This window comes from Leucoraja erinacea, chromosome 10 (assembly GCF_028641065.1).
Source record: "Leucoraja erinacea ecotype New England chromosome 10, Leri_hhj_1, whole genome shotgun sequence".
Classification (NCBI taxonomy): domain Eukaryota; kingdom Metazoa; phylum Chordata; class Chondrichthyes; order Rajiformes; family Rajidae; genus Leucoraja; species Leucoraja erinaceus.
In genome coordinates, this window is record NC_073386.1 from 1,280,561 (window position 1) to 1,305,435 (window position 24,875).

The 24,875-nt window shown below is 43.8% G+C and overlaps 1 protein-coding gene across 1 annotated transcript in view; it reads right to left on the reverse strand.

Annotated features, from left to right (window-relative positions):
• The window catches only part of LOC129700701 (cAMP-dependent protein kinase catalytic subunit beta-like), a 139,500-nt gene that overhangs the window by 14,127 nt on the left and 100,498 nt on the right, over window positions 1-24,875 (reverse strand). The window contains 3 exon segments of the mRNA XM_055641291.1: window positions 2,089-2,215; window positions 15,264-15,346; window positions 20,973-21,071. Coding sequence (XP_055497266.1) covers window positions 2,089-2,215; window positions 15,264-15,346; window positions 20,973-21,071 — 309 coding nt within the window.

Genomic DNA, 24,875 nt, shown 5'->3' on the forward strand with positions numbered 1-24,875 from the left:
GTGATAATGGCTGATCAACCCCAATCAGTACCCCGTATCAGTAGGCCATTCAGCCCTTCTCCCCATACCCCCTGACTCCGCTATTTTTAAGAGCCCTATCTAGCTCTCTCTTGGACGTATCCAGAGAACCGGCCTCCACCACCCTCTGAGGCAGAGAATTCCACAGACTCACAACTCTCTGTGTGAATTAAGGTGTGAGGGGCAAAGCTTAAAAGAGATGAGCAGGGCAATTTTTTTTTACATAACGGCTGGTGAGTGCCTGGAACTCAGTGCCAGGAGTGAATATGGAGGCAGATACGATAGCGATATTTAGAGACATTTGGATAAGCACTCGATATGCAGGGATTGGACTGATATGGATTATGTGCGGGCAGATACAGGCATTGGTGTAATATTAACAAAGGGCCTGTTCCTGCGCAGTACAGTTCTATGTTCTCTTTAGTTTAGTTTAAAGATACAGCGCGGAAACAGGCCCTTCGGCCCAGCGCCGACCAGCGATGCCCGCGCACTAACACTGTCCTACACACACTAGGGACAATTTACAATTATACCAAGTCAATTAACCAACAAACGTATATGACTTTGGAGTGTGGGGAGAAACCAGAGATCCCAGGGATAACCATGCGGTCACGGGGAGAACGTACAAACTCCGTGCAGACAGCACCCAAGGTCAGGATCGAACCCGGGTCTCGGACGCTGTAAGGCAGCAACTCTACCGCTGCGCCACCGTGTCACTCCAACCTCTCACCTGCCTACATTCATCTGAATCTGATTGAATCTGAATCTGAATCATGGCAACTTAACGTTGTTGATTAATCTACCGAACTACACGTCTATGGCATGTGGGAGGAAGCCAGAGCACCCTGGGAAACGTAGTCAGAGGGAGAAACGTGCAAGCTCTACTGCAGAGGGCACTGGCGGTCAAGATAAAACAGGGCAGTGGACTTGCGAGGCAGCGATACCATGTACAGAGCCACGGTGCGTCACTGACTAAAGTCAGCAGATACTGAAACACACCTTTCACATATCCCCGAGGATAAGACACAAAAAGCTGGAGTAACTCAGCAGGACAGGCAGCATCTCTGGAGAGAAGGAACGGGTGACACTTTGGGTCTTGACCCTTCTTCGAGACAGTCTGACCTAAAACGTCGCCCATTCCTTCCCTCCAAAGATGCTGCCTGTCCTGCTGAGTTACTCCAGCTTTTTATGTCGATCTTCGGTTTAAACCAGCATCTGCAGTTCTTTCCTACACGCAACCAAAAGGCTTACTGGAAGGTGTCCTTATATTGGAGTGAGGTCAGTTCACACAGTGAAAATGAGCTGTCTATTGTATTCACATTCAATTCATTCAATAGCAGTTGTACAGGGTCTTGGTGAGACCACACCTGGAGTATTGCGTACAGTTTTGGTCTCCTAATCTGAGGAAAGACATTCTTGCCATAGAGGGAGTACAGAGAAGGTTCACCAGACTGATTCCTGGGATGAAAGACTGGATAGACTCGGCTTTATACTCGCTAGAATTTAGAAGATTGAGGGGGGATCTTATAGAAACTTACAAAATTCTTAACGCGTTGGACAGGCTAGATGCAGGAAGATTGTTCCCTATGTTGGGGAAGTCCATAACAAGGGGTCACAGTTCAAGGGTAAGAGGGAAATCTTTCAGCACCGAGATGAGAAAAACATTTTTCACACAGAGAGTGGTGAATCTCTGGAATTCTCTGCCACAGAATGTAGTTGAGGCCAGTTCATTGGCTATATTTAAGAGGGAGTTAGATGTGGCCCTTGTGGCTAAAGGGATCAGGGGGTATGGAGAGAAGGCAGGTACAGGATACTGAGTTGGATGATCAGCCATGGTCATATTGAATGGCGGTGCAGGGTCGAAGGGCCGAATGGCCTACTCCTGCACCTGTTTTCTATGTTTCTATGACATTCAATTGTTTATTCCAAAAAAAAAAGTGAAGTTACCAATGCAGTAAATATTAAATGTCAATCCAATAATTGGCCCCTCATTTTAAACATGAATATACAGTCAAATAAATGATCAAAAAGCTGAGCAATTTCAGAACTTCCTTCGTCTGATCGCCTTACCTGGATATACCCCTGTTGGTCAATTAAAAGGTTTTCGGGCTTCAGGTCTCTGTAGATGAGGTCTAATGAATGGAGGTACTCAAACGTCAAGACTATCTGGGCTGCATAAAATCGTGCATGAGGTTCACTGTAAAGGAAAAACAATTAGCTTCATTTATGTCGGTCATTAAAAGGAAAAAAAATCAGATAAATCCATGGAACACAAACTAATTTTTTAGTTAGATCAACATCAGCCGTGGGCCATTTAAAGTACCCACATTAATATAACCGACAGCTCAAACCACATAGCTTAGTTTAGTTTATTGTCACATTCAGCTTTTGTTGCGTGCTAACCAGTCAGCGGAAAGACAACACTTTGGTTAAATGAGAAATGTTGCTGCAGGAGTAGAGATTTAATAGTGTGGAGCGATTGTAATACGAGTTTGTAGATGTGCTTCTGTGGCTAGTACGCAAATAGTCGCCTGGGTCGGGCGGTAATAAATGTATAAATGAGTACACCTCCACCCTGCCCCAGGCAGTCTGTGGGCAACTTCACCCTGGTCAGACACAAAATGCTGGAGTAACTCCGCGGGTCAGGCAGCATCTCTGGAGAAACGGAATAGGTGATGTTTGGGGTTGAGACCCTTCTTCAGACTTTCTTTCACCTAACCATACAGCAGTATAGTGATCCTGGATTTGGCCATACCATAAGCTAGGGTACAGTCCGATTCAGCGTTCCACCAGCCCGGCGTGAGGGCCTGAACATCGGGCCACCCGGGGCGGCGACTGCGGGTGCTCGGAAGGCCCCGACTACGGATGGACACGGAGGGGAGGCTGGCTGGACTATGGTGCCTTCCTCACCTGGGTGCCATTTATGTTATGTTGTGTTGTGGACTTTTTGTGTTTGTGCTTTTGTTAAATTTTTAATTCAATTTCAATTTTATTTTTTAATATGTTTTATTATTTATTTATTATTTATTTTTATTATTTTTCTTGTGATTTTTTTTAACGATACTGCTGTACGGGAAATTCATTTCGTTGTCTCAAAGTGAGGCAACGACAATAAAATTTGAATACAAGAATACAAGAATTCACATCTACCCTTCGTTCCTTCTTCTCCCTGCTCCTATCCGGAAGAAGGTACAGAAGCTTGAAAGCGCGTACTACCAGACTCAGGAACAGCTTCTTTCCCTCTGTTATCAGGCTTCTGAACAGTCCTTCCATAAGCTAGAGTACTGTCCGATTCACCTCCACCCCATTGAGGACATTGGTTTCTGTCTCTGGAACTGATGCACTACAATGCTGAGAACTACAGGGCACTCCATAATGTTTGGGACAAAGACCCATCATGTATTTATTTGCCTCTGTACTCCACAATTTGAGATTTGTAATAGAAAAAAAAAAAATCACGTGATTAAAGTGCACACTGTCAGATTTTAATAAAGGCCATTTTTATATATTTTGGTTTCACCATGTAGAAATTACAGCAGTGTTTATATGGACCCCCCATTTCTTACTTAGACTTAGTTCCTCACACACTGTTGAGTGCATTGGGTAGCAAGCTTTCGCCATTATGTTCGGTGCGACGTCTTCCACCCTCGATAGGTTAGCGTACCGGGGCTTCCAAATCCATCTGGCATGTTCGCCTCCATGTGAGTTTTGGTCGGCCTCTTTTCCTTCTTCCGTCAGATCGCCATGTCATTGCTATCTTAGCTGCACGTTCTGGTGACATTCTGCGAACATGCCCTGCAGATTTCATCCTGCGTCCCTCTATGTCCTGGCTGAGAGGCTTTGTTGCAGTTTCCCGGTAGATCTCCTCGTTTGTGATGTGATCTCTGTAGCTAGTCTTCAGGATCTTCCCCAAGCAGCGTTGTTGGGATGCATCCAATTTATTTTTCATCTTCACATTGATTTTCCACGTCTCACTGGCACAGAGGGCTGTAGGGAAGACTATGGACTCGAAGAGCTTGACGTTCAGCATCTTGGATATCCCGCCACTAGACCATATTGGCTGCATTTGTCTGAAGACTGATGCAGCTTTACCAGTTCGGGAGTTGATGTCAACCTCTACATCTCCATCTACTGTGAACATGCTGCCAAGATGGGTAAATCTTGTAGCGTTTTCCATTGATTATCAGTTGGTCTATTGGCTGCTGGTCTCCAGTCAGCTTGGTCTTAGTCTTCTGGCAGCTGATCTTTAATCCAACCTTTGATGCATTCTCCTCCAGAGCGGTTGTCATCTCTTGAAGGGTGTGTCTCGACTCTGCTCGTAGTGCAATGTCATCGGCAAAATCTAGGTCTGTGAGGCGTCTTCCAGCTCTCCAAAGAGAATGGTATTCCAAAGTCAGGCTTGTTCATTGTCTTCTGCATGACATCGTCGATCGCGACAATAAACAGTAAGGGGGATAGAAGGCAACCTTGTCTTACGTCTGTGACAATGTCAAATAATTCTGTGTCTCCTGAATCAACCTTGATGCAGCAAGTGGATCCCTTGTAAAGGTTCTTGAAGATAATAATAATAATAATAATAATGTTTATTTATATAGCACATTTATAGTCAATTTTCATTGACCCCAAAGTGCTTTACATAATTTAAAAATCAGTTCCATACAAAGCATAAAGATGGGTTAACAAAATAATAAAATGCATAAACAGGACACAACATGTAACATAAACATCCACCACAGCATTCATCACTGTGGTGGAAGGCACAAAAAATTTTGGCCGTCCTCCTCCATTTCCCCTCCCCGTGGACAAGACCAGAGTCCAGAGTCCAGTCCAGGATCGGTCTTTCCTCACCGGAGACCGCGGCTTCAAGATTGTGTAGGCTGCAGGCCGGCGGTTGAGATTTAAAGTCCCCGCCGCAGCCAGAAGCACCGTAGACTGCAGGGCCGAGGACTGCCGGCAGATGTTTATGAAAGCCTCTGGGATGCCATACACGTTCAGAATTTGCCACAGGGTGTCTCTATGTACACTGTCGAATCAACAAAGTTTATTAGTATTGGCTTCTGAAATTCCAGGCATTGTTCTACACAAAGATCTGTTCGCTGCAGGATCTTCCCATGCAGAATCCTGCTTGTTCATCACGGAGTTTCATATCCAGAGCTGCTCGAAGATGACAGAACAAAGCACTTTTCCTGGGACTAAGAGCAACGTGATCCCTCTCCAGATCTCATTTCTTTGGCAATTTCACGATCACATCTTTCCTCCAATCTTCTGGTACATGTTTTTCTCCCCAGCATACACTACTACATGGCTTTGTGAGTTTCCCTCTCAATGTCTCCCCTCTGTTCTTTAGTAGTTCTGCTGGAATCTGGTCGAGGCCTGCTGCTTTGTTATTTTTCAGATTCTTAATTGCATTTGCATCTTCCGTTTCTGTGATTGGTCCAACCCCCACCTCTAGTTCTGGGGTATCTTCCTCTTCAGGGAAGACAAGCTCAGATGGTTCAAGGTGATTCAATATCTCTTTGGAAGTGTTCAACCCATTGCGTGCTAGGCTCGTCTTCTGTCAGAAGTACTCTCCCGCTCTTGTCTTTTGTGGGGGCACCATGGCTACTATCGGGATCTCCCAGATCTCTGGCTATGCGGTAGAGTGTACGGGTGTCATTTCTGTTTCCCTGGCTTCTTGTGCTTCTGCGCATTTGCTTTCTATCCAAGCTTTTAAAAAAATCTTTTCTGCATCTCCTCTTCACTAGTTTGTGTATTTGTCTATAATGTTCTGCCATTTTTTTCCTTTGTCTTTGCTCTCTCTCTCTCTTCTGCTTTATGTCTCTCCTTCTGTCAATCATCGCCCATGTATCTGATCTTATCCAACTTTCTGAGTATAGAAGTTGGGATATGATGTTAAAATTGTACAAGGCATTGGTGAGGCCAATTCTGGAGTATGGTGTACAATTTTGGTCGCCTAATTATAGGAAGGATGTCAACAAAATAGAGAGAGTACAGAGGAGATTTACTAGAATGTTGCCTGGGTTTCAGGAACTAAGTTACAGAGAAAGGTTGAACAAGTTAGGGCTTTATTCTTTGGAGCGCAGAAGGTTAAGGGGGGACTTGATAGAGGTTTTTAAAATGATGAGAGGGATAGACAGAGTTGACGTGGAAAAGCTTTTCCCACTGAGAGTAGGGAAGATTCAAACAAGGGGACATGACATGAGAATTAAGGGACCATGAGGGGGAACTTCTTTACTCAGAGAGTGGTAGCTGTGTGGATGAGCTTCCAGTGAAGGTGGTGGAGACAGGTTTGTTTTTATCATTTAAAAATAAATTGGATAGTTATATGGATGGGAAGGGAATGGAGGGTTATGGTCTGAGCGCAGGTATATGGGACTAGGGGAGATTATGTGTTCGGCACGGACTAGAAGGGTCGAGATGGCCTGTTTCCGTGCTGTAATTGTTATATGGTTATATGGTTATATATGGTTTCTTTCCCGGTCCCATGCCATCGGCCCATGGTGGTATCTATCTATCTGCAGCTTCCCTAACTGCCTCCTGGAACGTTTGCCACTGTTGTTCAACGTCATCTCCTCCCTGTAACACTTGCAACCTATTTGTCACTTCAAGTTGTAATTGCTTTGACATCTCTTCATCTTTTAGCTTTGCAATGTCATATGGTTTTATAACTTGCTGAACTTCCAACGTTTCCGGTTTCAATTGTAATGTTCCTCTAACAAGGTAGCGGTAAATACCAATGTCTGCCCCTCTGTAACTCCGTACATCTTGCATCGCACTGTGCCATCTCTTGCTGATGCAGATGTAGTCTATCTCTTTCCACATGTTTCCATCTGTGATCGCCAAGATTTCTTGTGTATGTATTCATGCTGAAACAGTGCGTTTCCCACGCACATTCCATTCACACTACAAAATGATAGAAATAGTTCTCCATTGTCATTTGTCTTCCTGGCTGACCCCAAACATTATGATGCCCCCCATTTCAGGGCACCATAATGTTTGGGACACATGGCTTCACAGGCGTTTCATTGCTCAGGTGTGTTTAATTGTCTTAATGCAGGTATAAGAGAGCACTCAGCACCTAGTCTTTCCTCCAGTCTTTCCATCACCTTTTGGAAACTTTTATTCAAGTTTGTCAACATGAGTTGTGCCAATGAAAGTCAAAGAAGCCATTATTAGACTGAGAAACAAGAATAAAACTGTTAGAGACATCAAGTTCAAGTGAGTTTATTGTCATGTGTCCCTGATAGGACAATGAAATTCTTGTTTTGCTTCAGCACACAGAACATAATAGGCATTTACTACAAAACAGATCAGCGTGTCCATATACCATTATATAAATATATACACACATGAAGAAATAAACTGATAAAATGCAAATAACAGATAATGGGTTATTGATAATCAGAGTTTTGTCCGAGCCAGGTTTAATAGCCTGATGGCTGTGGGGAAGTAGCTATTCCTGAATCTGGTTGTTGCAGTCTTCAGGCTCCTGTACCTTCTACCTGAAGGTAGCAGGGAGGTGAGTGTGTGGCCAGGATGGTGTGGGTCTTTGATGATACTGCCAGCCTTTTTGAGGCAGCGACTGCGATAAATCCCCTCGATGGAAGGAAGGTCAGAGCCGATGATGGACTGGGCAGTGTTTACTACTTTTTGTAGTCTTTTCCTCTCCAGGGCGCTCAAATTGCCGAACCAAGCCACGATGCAACCGGTCAGTATGCTCTCAACTGTGCACCTGTAGAAGATAGAGAGAGTCTTCCTTGACAAACCAACTCTCCGTAATCTTCTCAGGAAGTAGAGGCGCTGATGAGCTTTCTTGATGATTGCATTAGTGTTCTCGGACCAGGAAAGATCTTCAGAGATGTGCACGCCCTGGAATTTGAAGCACTTGACCCTTTCAACCATTGACCAGTTGATATAAACGGGACTGTGGGTCCCCATCCTACTCCTTCCAAAGTCCACAATCAATTCCTTGGTTTTGCTGGTGTTGAGGGCCAGGTTATTGTGCTGCCACCATATGGACAGTTTGACATCAGCCAAACCTTGGGCTTACCAAAATCAACTGTTTGGAACATCATTATGAAGAAAGGGAACACTGGTGAGCTTACTAATCGCAAAGGGACTGGCAGGCCAAGGAAAACCTCCACCGCTGATGACAGAAGAATTCTCCCTATAATAAAGAAAAATCCCCAAACACTTGCATGACAGATCAGAAACATTCTTCATAGTCAGGTGTGGATTTGTCTATGAACACTGTCCGCAGAAGACTTCATGAACAGAAATACAGAGGCTACACTGCAAGATGCAAACCACTGCTTAGCCGCAAAAATAGGATGGCCAGGTTACAGTTTGCCAAGAAGTATGTAAAAGAGCAACCACAGTTCTGGAAAAAAGGTCTTGTGGACAGATGAGATGAAGATTAACTTATATCGGAGTGATGGCAAGAGCATAGTATAGAGGAGAGAAGGAACTGCCCGAGATCCAAAGCATACCACCTCATCTGTGAAACACGGTGGTGGGGGTGTTATGGCCTGGGTATGTCTGGCTGCTGAAGGTACTGGCTCACTTATCTTCATTGATGATACAACTGCTGCTGGTAGTAGCATAATGAATTCTGAAGTGTATAGACACATCCTATCTGCTCATGTTCAAACAAATGCCTCAAAACTCATTGGCCGGCGGTTCATTCTACAGCAAGACAATGATCCCAAACATACTGCTAAAGCGACAAAAGAGTGTTTCAAAGCTAAAAAATGGTCAATTCTTGAGTGGCTAAGTCAGTCACCTGATCTGAACCCAATTGAGCAAGCCTTTTATCTGCTGAAGAGAAAGCTAAAGGAGACTATCCCCCAAAAGCAAGCATAAACTAAAGATGGCTGCAATACAGGCCTAGCAGAGCATCACCAGCGAAGACACCCAGCAACTGGTGATGTCCATGAATCGCAGACTTCAAGCAGTCATTGCATGCAAAGGATATGCAACAAAATACTAAACATGACTACTTTCATTTACATGACATTGCTGTGTCCCAAACATTATGTTGCCCTGAAATGGCGGGGGGGGGGGGGGGGGGGGGGGGGGGGGTATAAAGCACTGCTGTAATTTCTACATGGTGAAACCAAAATGTATAAAAATGGGAAAATCTGACAATGTGCACTTTAACCACATGTGATTTTTTTTCAATTACAAAACTCAAATTGTGGAGTCCAAACATTATGGGGGCATTGTATCTTCTGCAGTCTGTATCTTCCCCTTTACTCTACCTGTTGTGCTTGAGTTTGACGATGTATCGTGTTGGAGGCATACTAAACAAATTGTACCGTGGCACCCATGCCAATAATGTATCTAAAGCAGGTACCCAATGTGCTGTAGCTACCCTGGATATCCAGAACAAGGGAACTCGGTCGTATGGCACAGGGAGTATTCACTCGGTCCACTTTGCTGGTTCTGGCTCTTTGAAAGAGCAATCTTATTTGTTCCACTTTTCTGTTTACGAAGGAACTGCAGATGCCGGAAAAATCGAAGGTAGATAAAAATGCTGGAGAAACTCAGCGGGTGAGGCAGCATCTATGGAGCGAAGGAATAGGTGGCGTTTCTGGTCGAGACCCTTCTTCTGACTTTTCTTGTTCCACTTTTCTGATCCTTTCCGATGTATATTTTCAAGTAACCAATTTCAAAGTGAAAACTGCCAGCAAATCTTTTGATTCTCGTCTTCAAGCAGTGTGTTCCAAACACAAACAGAGCTGAAGGAAATTTTTTTCTCTCACCCCTTCACCTTTCTGAAGGAAAACTGCAGATGCTCATGGAAAAATCGAAGGTAGATAAAAGATGCTGGAGAAACTGCAGCGGGTGACATGTTGGTCAGGGGTGGACATCTATGGAGAAGGGCCTGTTTCCACGCTGCATGGCTCTATGACTATGTCCAGGCATATAACATTATTAGTGTGGCATCGTGTTTGGAACAGACATTGTAGGCCGAAAGGCCTGTTCTTGTGCTGCACTGTTCTATGGACACTGATCTTCTGGCTGATGGTGGATTCAAAATAGTTGGTTTACATAGCAAACTTTATATCAAAACATGGGGCCAACTTGTGTCACCCACTAATGCCTGGTCTCTGCTGGTCTAAGAGATGGGCAGGAAGCACTCTGTGCACTTGGTAATCCACTCAAAGGTACATGGAGTCATACAGCATGGAAACAGGCCTTTCGGCCCAACTTGCCCACGCCGATCAACATGCTCAATCTACACTAGTCCCGCTTGCCTGGGTTTGGCCCATATATCCCACTAAACCTGTCCTATTCATGTACTGCCTAATTTGTTCTTAAATGTTCCGATTATCCCTGCCTCAACTACATCCTCCGGCAGCACGCTCCGTACACCTACCACCCCTTGCGAGAAAACGTTACCCTTCAGATTCTTAAAATCTTTCCCCTTTCACCGTAAACCTATGTTCTCTGATTCTCGATTCCCCAACTCTGGGCAAGGGACCTGATCCATTCCCCTTACGATCTTGTACATGTCTATAAGATCACCCTGCTGAACTCCAAGATGTCTGCTCAGGCTGTGGACCTCTGCCCAAGGAATTGCCGCGGGATAGTGCGGAGAAGTTTCCTGCAAGGGTTGGTGTTGGGTGGAGCAGAGCCAACTGTGCAGCTGCTCAACACTGAGACATGGAGCTCAGGGCCGCACCTTGATCCAACAATCCATCCGTATGTTGATAGAACGCCCAGATACGGTCTCCACCCATCACCTCGAGCATGGTGCCAACTCCCTCAATGAGACGCTTTACTCCAATGGTTTGGATGAAGGGATCCATCTTTTTGGCCCATATCCCTCCAAAGCTATGCAATTCATGTGCCTGTCTAAAATATTTGTTTTAATGTTGTGACAGTATCTGGCTCCACTTCCTCTGGCAGCTCATTCCTTACCACTAACGCCTTTTGTGTACAAATGTTGCCCCTTCAGGTTTTTTTCCTTTGCCTGAAACGTTTTAAAAGTTGTTTTTTCTAAATGTTTTAATCTGCAATTTGAGAGGGAGAAGGTGAAATCTGATGTGTCGGTATCGCAGTTGGGCAGTGGGAAATACAGAGGCATGAGCTGGCCAAGGTAGACTGGAAAGAGACCCTAGCACGGATGACGGCGGAACAGCAATGGCAGGAATTATCGGGAATAATCCGGAAGACGCAGGATCCAAAGAGGAAGATTCTAGTGGAGAAAGATGCGACCACGGCTGACAAAGAAAGTCATATAACATATAACAATTACAGCACGGAAACAGGCCATCTCGGCCCTACAAGTCCGTGCCGAACAACTTTTTTCCCCCTTAGTCCCACCTGCCTGCACTCATACCATAACCCTCCATTCCCTTCTCATCCATATGCCTATCCAATTTATTTTTAAATGATACCAATGAACCTGCCTCCACCACTTCCACTGGAAGCTCATTCCACACTGCTACCACTCTCTGAGTAAAGAAGTTCCCCCTCATGTTACCCCTAAACTTCCGTCCCTTAATTCTGAAGTCATGTCCTCTTGTTTGAATCTTCCCTATTCTCAAAGGGAAAAGCTTGTCCACATCAACTCTGTCTATCCCTCTCATCATTTTAAAGACCTCTATCAAGTCCCCCCTTAACCTTCTGCGCTCCAGAGAATAAAGACCTAACTTATTCAACCTATCTCTGTAACTTAGTTGTTGAAACCCAGGCAACATTTTAGTAAATCTCCTCTGTACTCTCTCTATTTTGTCAAGGACAGTATGAAACTCAAAGAGAAGGCGTACAACATAGCAAAGATTAGTGGGAGGCCAGAGGATTGGGAACATCAGAGGGTAACTTAAAAAGGCAATATGCGGTGTAAAGATGAAATACGAAGGTAAGCTCGCCAGTAGTATAAAAGAGGATAGCAAGAGTTTCTTCAGTTATATAAAGAGCAAGAAAGAGGCAAGAGTGGATGTTGGGCCACTGGAGAATGATGCAGGAGAAGTGATAATGGGGAATAAAGAAATGGCCGAGGAGATGAATAACATTTTTGCGTCAGTCTTCACAGTGGAAGACCAGCAACGTGCCTGAAATTCAAGAGAGTCAGGGGGTGGAAGTTAGTGGAGCGGCTATTACCAGGGAGTAGGTGCTTGGGAAGCTGAAAGGGCTGAAGGTGGATAAGTCACCTGGACCAGATGGACTGCACCCTAGGGTTCAGAAAGAGGTTTTAGAGATTGTGGAGGCATTGATTGTGATATTTCAGGAATCACTAGTCAAGAATGGTTCCAGATGATTGGAAAATAGCTAATATTACATAGAAACATAGAAAATAGGTGCAGGAGTAGGCCATTCGGCCCTTCGAGCCTGCACCGCCATTCAATATGATCATGGCTGATCATCCAACTCAGTATCCTGTACCTGCCTTCTCTCCATACCCCCTGATCCCTTTAGCCACAAGGGCCACATCTAACTCCCTCTTAAATATAGCCAATGAACTGGCCTCAACTACCTTCTGTGGCAGAGAATTCCACACACACACTTCACCACGGTCTCCAGCTCGCGGTTTTCAAAAACGGTCGATCCAGCTCGAGGTTTTTCAGGCGAGCGCCCTCGAGCTTGATGGTCGAAGACTGTCGCTGAAAAGTCACGTTAGTGGGACAGGCCTTTTAGTCTGACATCAGTTGTTGGTAAGATTTTAGAGTCCATTATAAAGGATAAGGTTATGGAGTACTTAGATGTTCACGATAAAAAAGATCAAAGTCAGCATGGCTTTGTGAAGGGGAGATCTTGCTTGACAAATTTGCTGGAATTCTTTGAAGAAGTAAATAGCAGGAAAGACAAAGGAGAGCCAATAGATATTGTTTACTTAGATTTTCAGAAAGCAATAGACAATAGGGGCCAGAATAGGCCATTCGGCCCATCTAGCCAGCGCCGCGATTCAATGATCATGGCTGATCATCCCCAATCAGTACCCCGTTCCTGCCTTCTCCCCATATCCCCTCACTCTGCTATCTTTAAGAGCCCTATCAAGCTCTCTCTTGAAAGTATCCAGAGAACCGGCCTCCACCGCCCTCTGAGGCAGAGAATTCCACAGACTCACCACTCTCTGTAACTAGGAAAATGGACAAGGGAGAGTCAGTGGATGTGGTGTACCTGGACTTTCAGAAAGCATTTGATAAGGTCCCACATAGGAGATTAGTGGGCAAAATGAGGGCACATGGATATTGGGGGTAGAGTGCTGACATGGATAGAGAAGTGGTTGGCAGGCAGGAAACAAAGAGTAGGGATAAACGGGCCCCTTTCAGAATGGCAGGCAGTGACTAGTGGGGTACCACAAGGCCCGGTGCTGGGACCGCAGCTATTTACAATATACATCAATGATTTGGATGAAGGGATTCAAAGTAACATTAGCAAATTTGCAGATGACACAAAGTTGGGTGGCAGTGTGAACTGTGAGGAGGGTGCTATGAGAATGCAGGGTGACTTGGACAGGTTGGGGGAGTGGGCAGATGCATGGCAGATGAAGTTTGATGTGGATAAATGTGATGTTATCCACTTTGGTATAAAAAACAGAAAGCAATATTATCTAAATGGCGTCAAGTTTGGGAAAACAAGTACAAGGGATCCAGTCCATGGCATCATCTATGAAGTAAGCATGCAGGTACAGCGGCAGTGAAGAAAGCGAATCATGGCCTGATCAAGAGGAGTCCCTCAGAGCAAAGACCTTCTGCAGTTGTACAGAGCCTAGTGAGACCACACCTCTATTGTGTGCAGTATTGGTTCCCTAATTTGAGGAAGGACTTCTGCTATCTTTAGTGCAGCATAGGTTTAACGGTTTCTCTTGAAAGGGATGGGAACGGGACTGTCATATGCTGATGCTGAGAATGGAGCGGCTGGGCTTGTACACTCTGGAGCTTAGAAGGATGAGAGGGGATCTTATTGAAACATACAAGATTGTTAAGGGTTTGGACATGCTGGAGGCAAGAAACATGTTCCCGATGTTGGGGGAGTCCAGAACCACAGAGAGTTGTGAGTCTGTGGAATTTTCTGCCTCAGAGGACGGTGGAGGCCGGTTCTCTGGATACTTTCAAGAGAGAGCTAGATAGGGCTCTTAAAGATAGTCAGGGGATATGGGGAGAAGGCAGGAACGGGGTACTGATTGGGGATGATCATCCATGATCACATTGAATGGCGGTGCTGGCTCAAAGGGCCGAATGGCTTACTCCTGCACCTATTGTCTATGTGTGAAAAAGTGTTTCCTCATCTCCGTTCTAAATGCCTTACCCCTTATTCTTAAACTGTGGCCCCTGGTTCTGGACTTTGATTAGGTGCCACACGTGAGGTGGCTAAGGAAGATGAGAGCCCACGGTATCGAAGGGCAGATACTGGCATGGATAGCAGGTTGTCTGGATTGCAGAAGACAAAGAGTGGCAATGAAGGGGGCTTTTTATTGTTGGCTGCCAGTGACTAGAGGAGTCAAGTCTGCAGGGGTCGGTGCTAGGGCCGCTACTCTTCACGTTGTATATTAATCATTTGGACGAGGGGATTGAGGGCCTTCTGGCCAAGTTTGCGGATGATACGAAAATAGGTTGAGGGGCAGGTAGAGTAGAGAAAGCAGGGACTCTGCAGGAGGACTTGGGCAGGCTGGGAGAGTGGGCAGAGAAGTGGCAGATGGAATATAGTGCAGCAAAGTGTGGAGTCATGCATTTTGGTAGAAGGAATAAAGGCATCCCAGGAATTAGTGGGTTAATCCATGATGAGTGTTTGTCAGCACTGGGCCTGTACTCGCTGGAGTTTAGAACAATGAGGGGTACCTCATTGAAACATAGAGAATAGTGAAAGGCTTGGATAGAGTGGATGTGGAGAGGATGTTTCCACCGGTGGGAGAGTCGAGGACTAGAGGTCAACGCCTCAGAATTAAAGGACGTTCTCTTAGGAAGGAGATGGAGACATTTCTTTAATCAGAGGGTGGTGAATCTGTGGAATTCTTTGCCACCGAATGCTGTGGGGGCGGTCAGTGGATAAGGCAGAGATAGATTCTTGATTAGTGCAGGGGTCAGAGGTCATGAGGAGAAGGCAGGAAAATGGGGTTAGTACGGAGAGATAGATCATCCATGATTGAATGGTGGAGTAGACTTGATAGGCCGAATGGCCTAATGCTACTCCTATTCCTTACGACCATAAACCCATGTTCCCTGGCCCTTGATAAATTCTGATTCAATGCAACGAATAGCAAGATTTTTTTTAATCAATCAGTCCACGGGCCTTACCTGAACCTTCCAATTCTTCTAAGATGCGAAAACATTTCACCCCCTGGCACGTACTCCATTACCATATATAAATTAGAGTTGTCCTAAAACACAAAATTAGACCATCAATTAAAGAAAAATTAAAGTGATACATTGACAGCCAATGGTTACATCCCCTTAACGAGCAAATATTAGTTATATGTAAACATTCTTCACTGAATATTGGAAATGGCATCCAAGTTGAAGGTTTTACCAGAATGATGCTTGGATAAGAGGCTGTGGGATTAGCTACAGGGAGAGGTTGGGCAGATTTGGATAGTTTTCTCTGGAATGCCAGAGATTGTGGGGATACCTGATAGAAGTATATAAAATAATGAGAGGCACAGATAGGGTGGACAATTTGAACCTTTTTTTTTCCAGGATGGAAAAATCAAATACCAGAGGGCAAAGATTTACAGTCCTGTAGACTTTATTCCTTGGAGTGCAGGAAGCTGAGGGGCAATCTTACAGGGGTGTATAAAACCATGAGAGGAATAGATAGGGTGGATGCACAGTGAATTTTAGGGGAATCAAGAACCAGTGGACATTAGTTTAAGATGAGAGGGAAAAGATTTAATATGAATCTGTGGGGAAATGTTTTCACACAGAGGGTGGCAATATGGAACAAGCTGTCAAAGGAGTTAGTTTTGAGGGAGGAACTATAATAGCATTTAAGACACTTGGATATGTACGTGGATAGGGACATGGGCCAAAGGCAGGAAAATGGGACTGGACAAGTTGGCCAAAAGGCTTGTTTCTGTGCTGTATGGTTCCAAGTAGACAAGGTGCAGGAGTAGGCCATTCAGTGCATCGAGCCAGCACCGCCACTCAATGTGATCATGGGTGATGTGATCAAGTACACTGCAGGTAATTTTCTGTTCACCTTTGATCAACATGAAATAATAGCAAGGATTATGCAGTAAAAATAATTTCCCTTCCCCATTCCTTCCAACACAACTTGGCGAATGGTATGTAAGTACAACTGCCTGTTAAAATCAAGGTATTAATTAACATCTTCAGAGGATCTGACAGAATCTTTTGGAAGGGGAATATATATGATGACTAAGGTCAATCGCACATGATGGCTTCAAATTGTATTTCTTTCCCCCAATTTCAATTTCTGATGCTACTTTCGTTCATCTCAAGGCAGGGAAGAGACATTTGATGGTACAGTACCACTTCTGGCCTTCAGAGAGCTCTATTGCGCACTCGATTCATGAAACGTTTTGCACGCTATGACATGCAGGAGAACATTTGGCTTTTACTGTACTGATTGCATGAACTCAAAACTACAAGCTGCAACAACTTTTGAGATTTAACTTTCTTCACACCTCCTTCCGTTCCACAATGAAACAAAGCAGCTGCCGAGCTCCATCGTTGATCCAGCTGGTGAATAAAATCCTGACTGACCAATAGACCATTTTAGGAAAAAGCATCGCACCCCCAATACATCTGTTGCTCTACTGAAAAGAAGATTTGGTTTGCATCCACAATGTCTTTCAGAACCAGTTTCAGATTTTCATGAAAATAGTGCTCGAGGAATTTTACTGTTGTGTGGCTGACTATGTTAAGATTCTACCCCTTTGTTCCAGATTCCACTTGCGGGAATTTTTTTTTTTTTTTTTTTTTTAAATATTTTATTTTATTAGAAGTAAGTACAGTCATATGGCACCAACGTGCCTAATATATATTTTCATAATACATTTTATGTACAACTTCTTTTTTTTTTTTTTTTGTTACATTGAAAAAAGATGAGAATAAGAAAAAGAAGTTAGATAGTAAAGGATAGAAAGATGTGAAATATATAGTGTGTGAAGAAAGAAAACGAGTAAATGAAGAAAGTTGAGGGAGAAAATAGTGATTAATTGTGGGAATTAAGGTTGCAGAGCGAAAAAGCCACAAATACATCAGTAAATTGAGGTAGGCTACATTACATGATCTTGTAACGTCTGCCGTCATTCCAGTGAATCATGTCTGTCCCTTGGACAAAGCACCTCTCCCACAGATGGATGCTCCAGAAACATTTTTTTTAAGCCATAGTATCAAGGAGCTATCAATTCATGTTCTCGGACCAGAATTAGGCCATTTGGCCCATTGAGACTACTCCGCCATTCAATCATGGCTGATCTATCTTTCCCTCTCAACCCCATTCTCCTGCCTTCTCCCCATAACCCCTGACACCCGTACTAATCAAGAACCTGTCAATCTCCAACGGTGGCCCCTATGGTGCAAGGAAACCGGCCCTTCAGTCTAACTCGTCCATGACAACCATGTTGCCTAACAGTGTTAGTCCCACTTGCCTTTGCCTGGCCCATATCCCTCCAAACCGTCCCTATCCATATACCCGTTCAATTCTCCTTTAAAATATCTTAATTGTACAGTTGCTCAGTTTTGTAGTTTTGGTCTCCTAATCTGAGGAAAGACATTCTTGCCATAGAGGGAGTACAGAGAAGGTTCACCAGACTGATTCCTGGGATGTCAGGACTTTCAAATGAAGAAAGACTGGATAGACTCAGTTTGTACTCGCTAGAATTTAGAAGATTGAGGGGGGATCTTATAGAAACTTACAAAATTCTTAAGGGGTTGGACAGGCTAGATGCAGGAAGATTGTTCCCGATGTTGGGGAAGTCCAGAACAAGGGGTCATAGTTTAAGGATATGGGGGAAATCTTTTAGGACCGAGATGAGGAAAACTTTTTTCACACAGAGAGTGGTGAATCTTTGGAATTCTCTGCCGCAGAAGGTAGTTGAGGCCAGTTCATTGGCTATATTTAAGAGGGAATTAGATGTGACCCTTGTGGCTAAAGGGATCAGGGGGTATGGAGAGAAGGCAGGAACAGGATACTGAGTTGGATGATCAACCATGATCATATTGAATGGCGGTGCAGGCTCGAAGGGCCGAATGGCCTACTCCTGCACCTATTTTCTATGTTTCTATGTACCCAGTTTTACTACTTCCTCTGGCACCTTTCATGGACACACCACACTGTGTGTGAAAAACTTTCTCCTCAGTTCCCTTTTAAATCTTTTCACCCCTCGCATTAAACCCATGGCCTCTAGACTTTCCTACGCTGGGGAAAATACTGTGGCAATTCACCTCAACTACACCCTTCATGATATTAGCAACCTTTACAGGGACATCCCTTAGCCACCTATACCGGAAAAGGTCAGATACGAAGGCATTGTTCTGACACTCGTTCGTTCGCGCGTGTGTCAGACGATGTTGCTCGCTGTTGGCTTTTGTCATCGTCCAACATGTTGACAGAATCGTCGCCAGACGCGTCACAGAGTGCATCGCTTCCGGGGATCGCCACCAGGAGGCTTCTGTCATGATCCCATGTCATAGTATAGTATATCTTTATTGTCATTTTCCTGAGTATTCACATACCCAGAGGAAACAAAAAAACGTTGCTCAACCAGTGTCCATTCAGTGTGCAGTAAAAGATAAATAGAAATAAAAATACATATATCATGAACAAATTAAACACTCTACTCTCTACTAAACATCGATGACAGTGGCTCTGCTGCAGTGTTGGTGGTTGGTGCGCGATACTGTGGAGCTCCATAGATGCTGCTGCACCTGCTGAGTTTCTCCAGCAATTTTATGTACCAAGTATTATGTACCTTCGATCTTCCAGCATCTGCAGTTCCTTCTTGAAGCTCCATAGATGCTGCTGCACCCGCTGAGTTTCCCCAGCAATTTTGTGCACCTTCGATCTTCCAGCATCTGCAGTTCCTTCTTGAACACATGGATAGGTGACATTTAGGTTCAATCTGAAGTAGGGTCTCAATCTGAAATGTCGCCTATCCATGTTCTCCTGAGATACTGCCAGACCCGCTGCGTTACTCCAGCAGTGATTTTTTATTGTAAACTAGACGAGTTCCTTGTGTCCACATGTCCATTCATGTTTGCTCCTGTATTCAATATGAACAGGGCAAGTTCACTCCAGCACCCATTGTCCATTTGCACAGATTGTAAGCTTCAGATACTCAATGGTTGTATCCTCTGGTAGAGAACCTACCTGCCACAGCTGGTACTGAGATTGCATTGTGGATGCTAGGAAACAAAATGTGTGCTGCCTGAAATGGAAGTCTTTATTTAAATTCCCATTGGCGAGTCTTCAATGCAAGTTAATAGTTGTTAAATTTAAAATAAGGCAGTCAGTGCATGGGTCATTAATCAATCTTGTCCACATTTAAGTACAATACATTTGTTCAGTTTAGTGCTATTATACAACAATTCAAATTAGAAAAGTTATCAGCTGTGCCTGAAAGGGGATTAATAATGTAGTTTTAATTAATATCCTGCCGGTATCCAATTAAAAGGTTAATGTGTCGATGACTTGATTTATCAGGGCATCAAAGATGTACAGCATAGAAACAGGCCCCTCGACCCTCTGTATCTATGCTCAGCATCAGACCAATCCCACCTAGAACACAATAACAGTCTGAAGAAGGTTCTCCACCCGAAACGTCACCTATTCCTTTTCTCAAGAGATGCTGCCAGACCAGCTGATTTTCTCCAGCGTTTTGTGTTTATCTTCAGGAGAAAAAAACCCCCAGCATCTGCAGTTCCTTCCTACACAATAAAACAACACAGGCCACTTCAGCCCACAATGTCAGTGCCAGACATGATGCTGAACTAAACTAACCTTATCTGCCTGCATTAATTCAATATCCTTCTGTCTTGCTGGGCGTCTGTCAAGATAACGCAAATGTTGCCATTTTCCCCCACTTCCACCATCACCCCTGGCATTCCAGATACCAACATCTGTGAAAAATATACCCCTCAGATTCCATTAAACCCTCCTCATTCTACCCTCTGGTTTTAATCACCTCTACTATGGGAAAGAAACTTTGGCTATTGACACCATCTAAGCCACGTAATTTTAAAAACATTTTGCACGTCACCTTTCTGCTTCCTTTGCTCCAGGGAAAAACAGACGACCCGAAACGTCACCCATTCCTTCTCTCCAGAGATGCTGCCTGTCCCGCTGAGTTACTCCACCTTCGATTTAAACCAGCATCTGCAGTTCTTTCCTACTCAGCCTAATCTCTCCTGATAACTAAATCTCTCCAATCCAGGCAACATCCTTGTGAATCTATTTTGCATCTTCGCCAACTTGGCTGGATGATGTATTGTCTTTTCTGCTGACTGGTTAGCTCGTGACAAAAGCTTTTCACTGTACCTCGGTACACGTGACAATAAACCAAACTAATCACATCCTTTAAGATCCTTTAAATGCATTTCGTTGTCTCTGTACTGTACACTGACAATGACAATTAAAATTGAATCTGAATCTGAATCTACGTGCAGTATGGCCTAACCAAGGTTTTGTGTTGCTCTATTTAGTATTAAAACAACTCTCAGAAGCAGGAATGAAGGAGAATAAATGTGCAATATAAACAATTATTTTGGCTGTCAAGTGCTAACACTGTATCAATAGTGGCAATGTTTTAATAGTGCACAAATACATTGATAGCTTCCAGACATCAATCGTCTTCAATTCCAATAATGAAACGTTTTGAAGTCCTGTCCAAATCTTATTCAGGCCCTTTTAGCACATCATAAAATTCAGAAATTCCCAGAAAAAGCTCAACTCGAAGGCTGATGTGTGTGAAGGTTTCAAACCCATTTTAAAGATATGGAATGGTGCGTCTCACCTAGTCTTCCAAAATGAAGGCCATTTACCTTGAAGGAGTACTCCAACTTCACCAGAAATGGGAAATTGACTGCTTGCAATATTCTCTTCTCATTGAGTGTGTGTTCTATTTGCTTCAGTTTGACGACCTGCACAAAAAGAGCGCATTAATGATCATGCATGATGAAGGGATGACATGGCTAATTTATGCATAGGGGGGTAAGTATGCATGGGGCAGCATGAAAAAAACATGTAATTACATCAGCAATAACCACCAAGTCTCAACTGTGATTACTCTCTCGGAATAAGAATTCTGCTTATTTGATTGCTACCCATTTAAGGGTGGGAGAAGGGAAATGAGTCTTGTCCATAAAGGATCTAATTTGGCTCAAATTGGTTGGGGCAGAGAGCGAAAATATGGCAAGATCGAAAAATTTCATTCTGCACTTTGTCACCTCTTGTGCTGAAGAGGGAACGTTGAAAGCAAGACTCATCGCACTATCTCCTACACTAGCTCACTCTTATATAGGACCTAAAAACTGTAGAGCTTCTTACCTCTCCGGCTTCCCTTCCTTCTATAATCTATAAGGCTTTTAAAACGCAATCCTGGCATCACCTAACCACTGCGTCTTGATTTATCTCGTCTTCGCTACTACTCTTTTCAACACTGGTCCTGCATAGTGTCCTGCACTGTGGCCCTGGCCTTTCACTTTTCACCTGGGTTACTCAATAACAAAAACAAAAAAAAGAATCAATGAGTTAACAGGCAACAATTAACTCCAGATATTAGATGTACTTAGCCGAGGTACTCTATGCAATTTATAACATTTATCATCAGCATTCACTTAACACTAGAGAACAATAGTCTGAAGAAGGGTCTTGTCCCGAAACGTCACCCATTCCTTCTCTCCAGAAATACTGCCTGTCCCGCTGAGTTACTCCAGCATTTTATGTCTATCTAATAGACAACCCTATCCCAATCACCACGACCAAAAAATATTGCATATTTTAGTGTTGATACATTTGTTTGGTGTGGGCTTCTTGCTGGGATAGGTAGAGGTTATAATAAGCCTCTTATAACGATAACATCATTAAACCCACAATATGAAAAGTAATGAAAGATGTAGCTTCTTTCAACACGGGTTTCTTCTTACATTTAACCTTCCAAAGTTTAACGCCTCAACGTTATTGCAATATCCAAGTGCAAGATGCTGAACTTTGAAATGCAAGTCGTGGATAATAAATTGCAGTGGTGTACAGAGGAGTCTTAGGATGCAAGTCCGTACCTGCATGGAACGCACAAAATAAGTCGATAGGGTGGCAAAGAAAGCATATGATATCTTGTCTTCATCCGTCGGGGCACTAATGGCAAGTCATATTAGAGATGGATAAACCATCAGCTGGGCCGCATTTGGAGCACTGTGTGGGCAGTGCTGGTTGCCACGCTGTAGGAAGGATGTGGGGGAGGCTTTGGAGAGGGTGAAGAAGTGGTTCATCAGCAGGTTTCCTGGATTGGAAAGTTTTAACTACAAACTACAAGGAGGGGTTTGGCAAACTTGTATTGTTTTCTTTGGAGCATCGGAGGCTGAGGCGCGACCTGATAGAAGTTTATAAAATTATGAGGCATGGATAGGATAGTATCAGAATCCTTTCCCTGCGTAGAAATGTCACATACTATCAATCAATCAATCAATCAATCAACCAACCTTTATTGTCATCTTGCAAAGCAACAGTTGTACAGTGCAAAATGAGCAGACGTTTAACTTAAACCATTTCACACATAATAACAGTAAAAACAATCCAGTCCCTGATGAAACAGTATAAATAGTTATAAGCAGGTAAAACAGCAACATTAAAATACAGTAAAAACAGTCATTAAAATGTCCAGGGCAGCTGATTTGAGTGGCCAGTGCCAGAGTTATTAAAATGTCAGTGCTGAGCCGCAGAATCAGGTGGAGTGACTGTTTAACAGCCTCACAGCCTGTGGCAGGAAGCTGTTTAGCAGTCTGGTAGTCCGGGCTTTGATGCTACGGAATCTCTTGCCTGATGGCAGGAGATCCAAGTGTGTGTGGAGGGGGTGCTAGAGGGCATAGCATTATGGTGTGAGGGGGCAAATTAAAACAATTAATAATTGAAAGCATTATGGTAGATGCTTGGAACGCCTGCCATGGGAGGTGGTGGAAGCACATACTATAGTTCCACAAGATGCATTTAAACAGGCACATGGACAGGCAGGAATGGAAGGAGAAAGAGCATGTTCAGGAGATCAAATTAATTTAAATTGGCATTGTGATGGACACGCACAAGATGGGCTGAAGATTCTGTTCTGGTGCTCTTCCATGATCTACAAAACACTATCCTTGGTTTATACTCTCTAGAATTTAGGAGATTGAGAGGGGATCTTATAGAAACTTACAAAATTCTTAAGGGGTTGGACAGGCTAGATGCAGGAAGATTGTTCCCGATGTTGGGGAAGTCCAGGACAAGGGGTCACAGCTTAAGGATAAGGGGGAAATCCTAGGATTTAATACAAGAGAAAAAAAACGCACTCTCATTCATATCAGATATTTCACATACTGAGTTGGATGATCAGCCATGAATATTGAATGTCCAAATGTAACATTGTTTCTATCCCCGCAAGCCCAGAATCTTCCAGGGATTTAATAAAGGAAATAAAAACGCACTCTCATTTCATACCATATTTCACATATTTGAAATAATGTCCAAATGTAACATTTAATTTGTAGCCCAAAGGCTGCTATGGTTAACAGAGTACTCAGCAATCAGGTCAGCATTACCTTCCCTGTGTTGTCTGCCCGTGGGCTTATGATGCCTCCTAGTGTGGGATTAATGCTTGATTTGGTTCCTGACCACATAATAGAATCGGTTCAGGTTGAGCTACATTATTTTGTAAAACCATACTTTCCACTTATAGCATTAAAACCGCTTGATTTACCTTGATTAGACTCTTTTGCGAGACACAGCGTGGAAACAGGCCCTTTGGCTCGTCGTGTCTGGGCTGACCAGTGTTCGCACTGTACATTATCCTATACACTAGGGACAATTTACAATTTGCAGAAGCCAATTAACCTACAAACGTCTTGGAAGTGTGAGAGGAAACCGGAGAAAACCCACGTGGACACAGGGAGAACGTGCAAACTCCGTACAGGCAGCACCCGTAGTCAGGATAATTTTTAAAAATGCATCAGACATTACGGGCCTTTCACTGCTAAACTAGGTTTATCCACCAGCCTTTTATCTAGAGAACATATTCGGATTAGTTTTTATTTGAGAGATACAACATGTAAATAGGCTTTTCAGCCCATCAAGTCCATGCCGGCCATCGATCAGCCGTTCACACTCGGTCCATGCTATCCCACTTTCGCATTCACTCCCTTGTGTGTATGGGGTGGATGAGAACTCGTGTACGGGTGATCGCTGGTCAGCTCGGACTAGGTGGGCTGAAGGGCCTGCTTCCACACTGCATCTCGAACATCTAAATATGGATTTGCAAATAATATAAACCTGCCTTGTTCTATATATGTAGTCAGTGGTTTGATATTGTTAAACTATCTACTCATTGCAGTCATACTTACTCAAACTTAAAAAGGAAATGGTCTTTGAAACTGCTATATTTCTGACGTTATCTTAAGCTGACCTTTACAGCATCTGTGTACAGTTACGTAGGCAAAGGCTAAAGCTCAAAGTTTACTCAAGGCATTTTTGTATTTATCAGAAGTATTGGTTCTCTGTGTGAAGATCAAACTGGAACGGGCACATCTTTGCAGGAAGCGGCAGTGCCTAGTCCAGCAAGTAAGTATTGCTTGTCAACACATTTAGAGTGGCACGGTGGCGCAGCGGTAGAGTTGCTGCCTCACCGCGCAAGAGACCAGGGTTCGATCCCGACTATGGGTGCTGTCCGTATTGAGTTTGTACGTTTACTCCGTGACTTG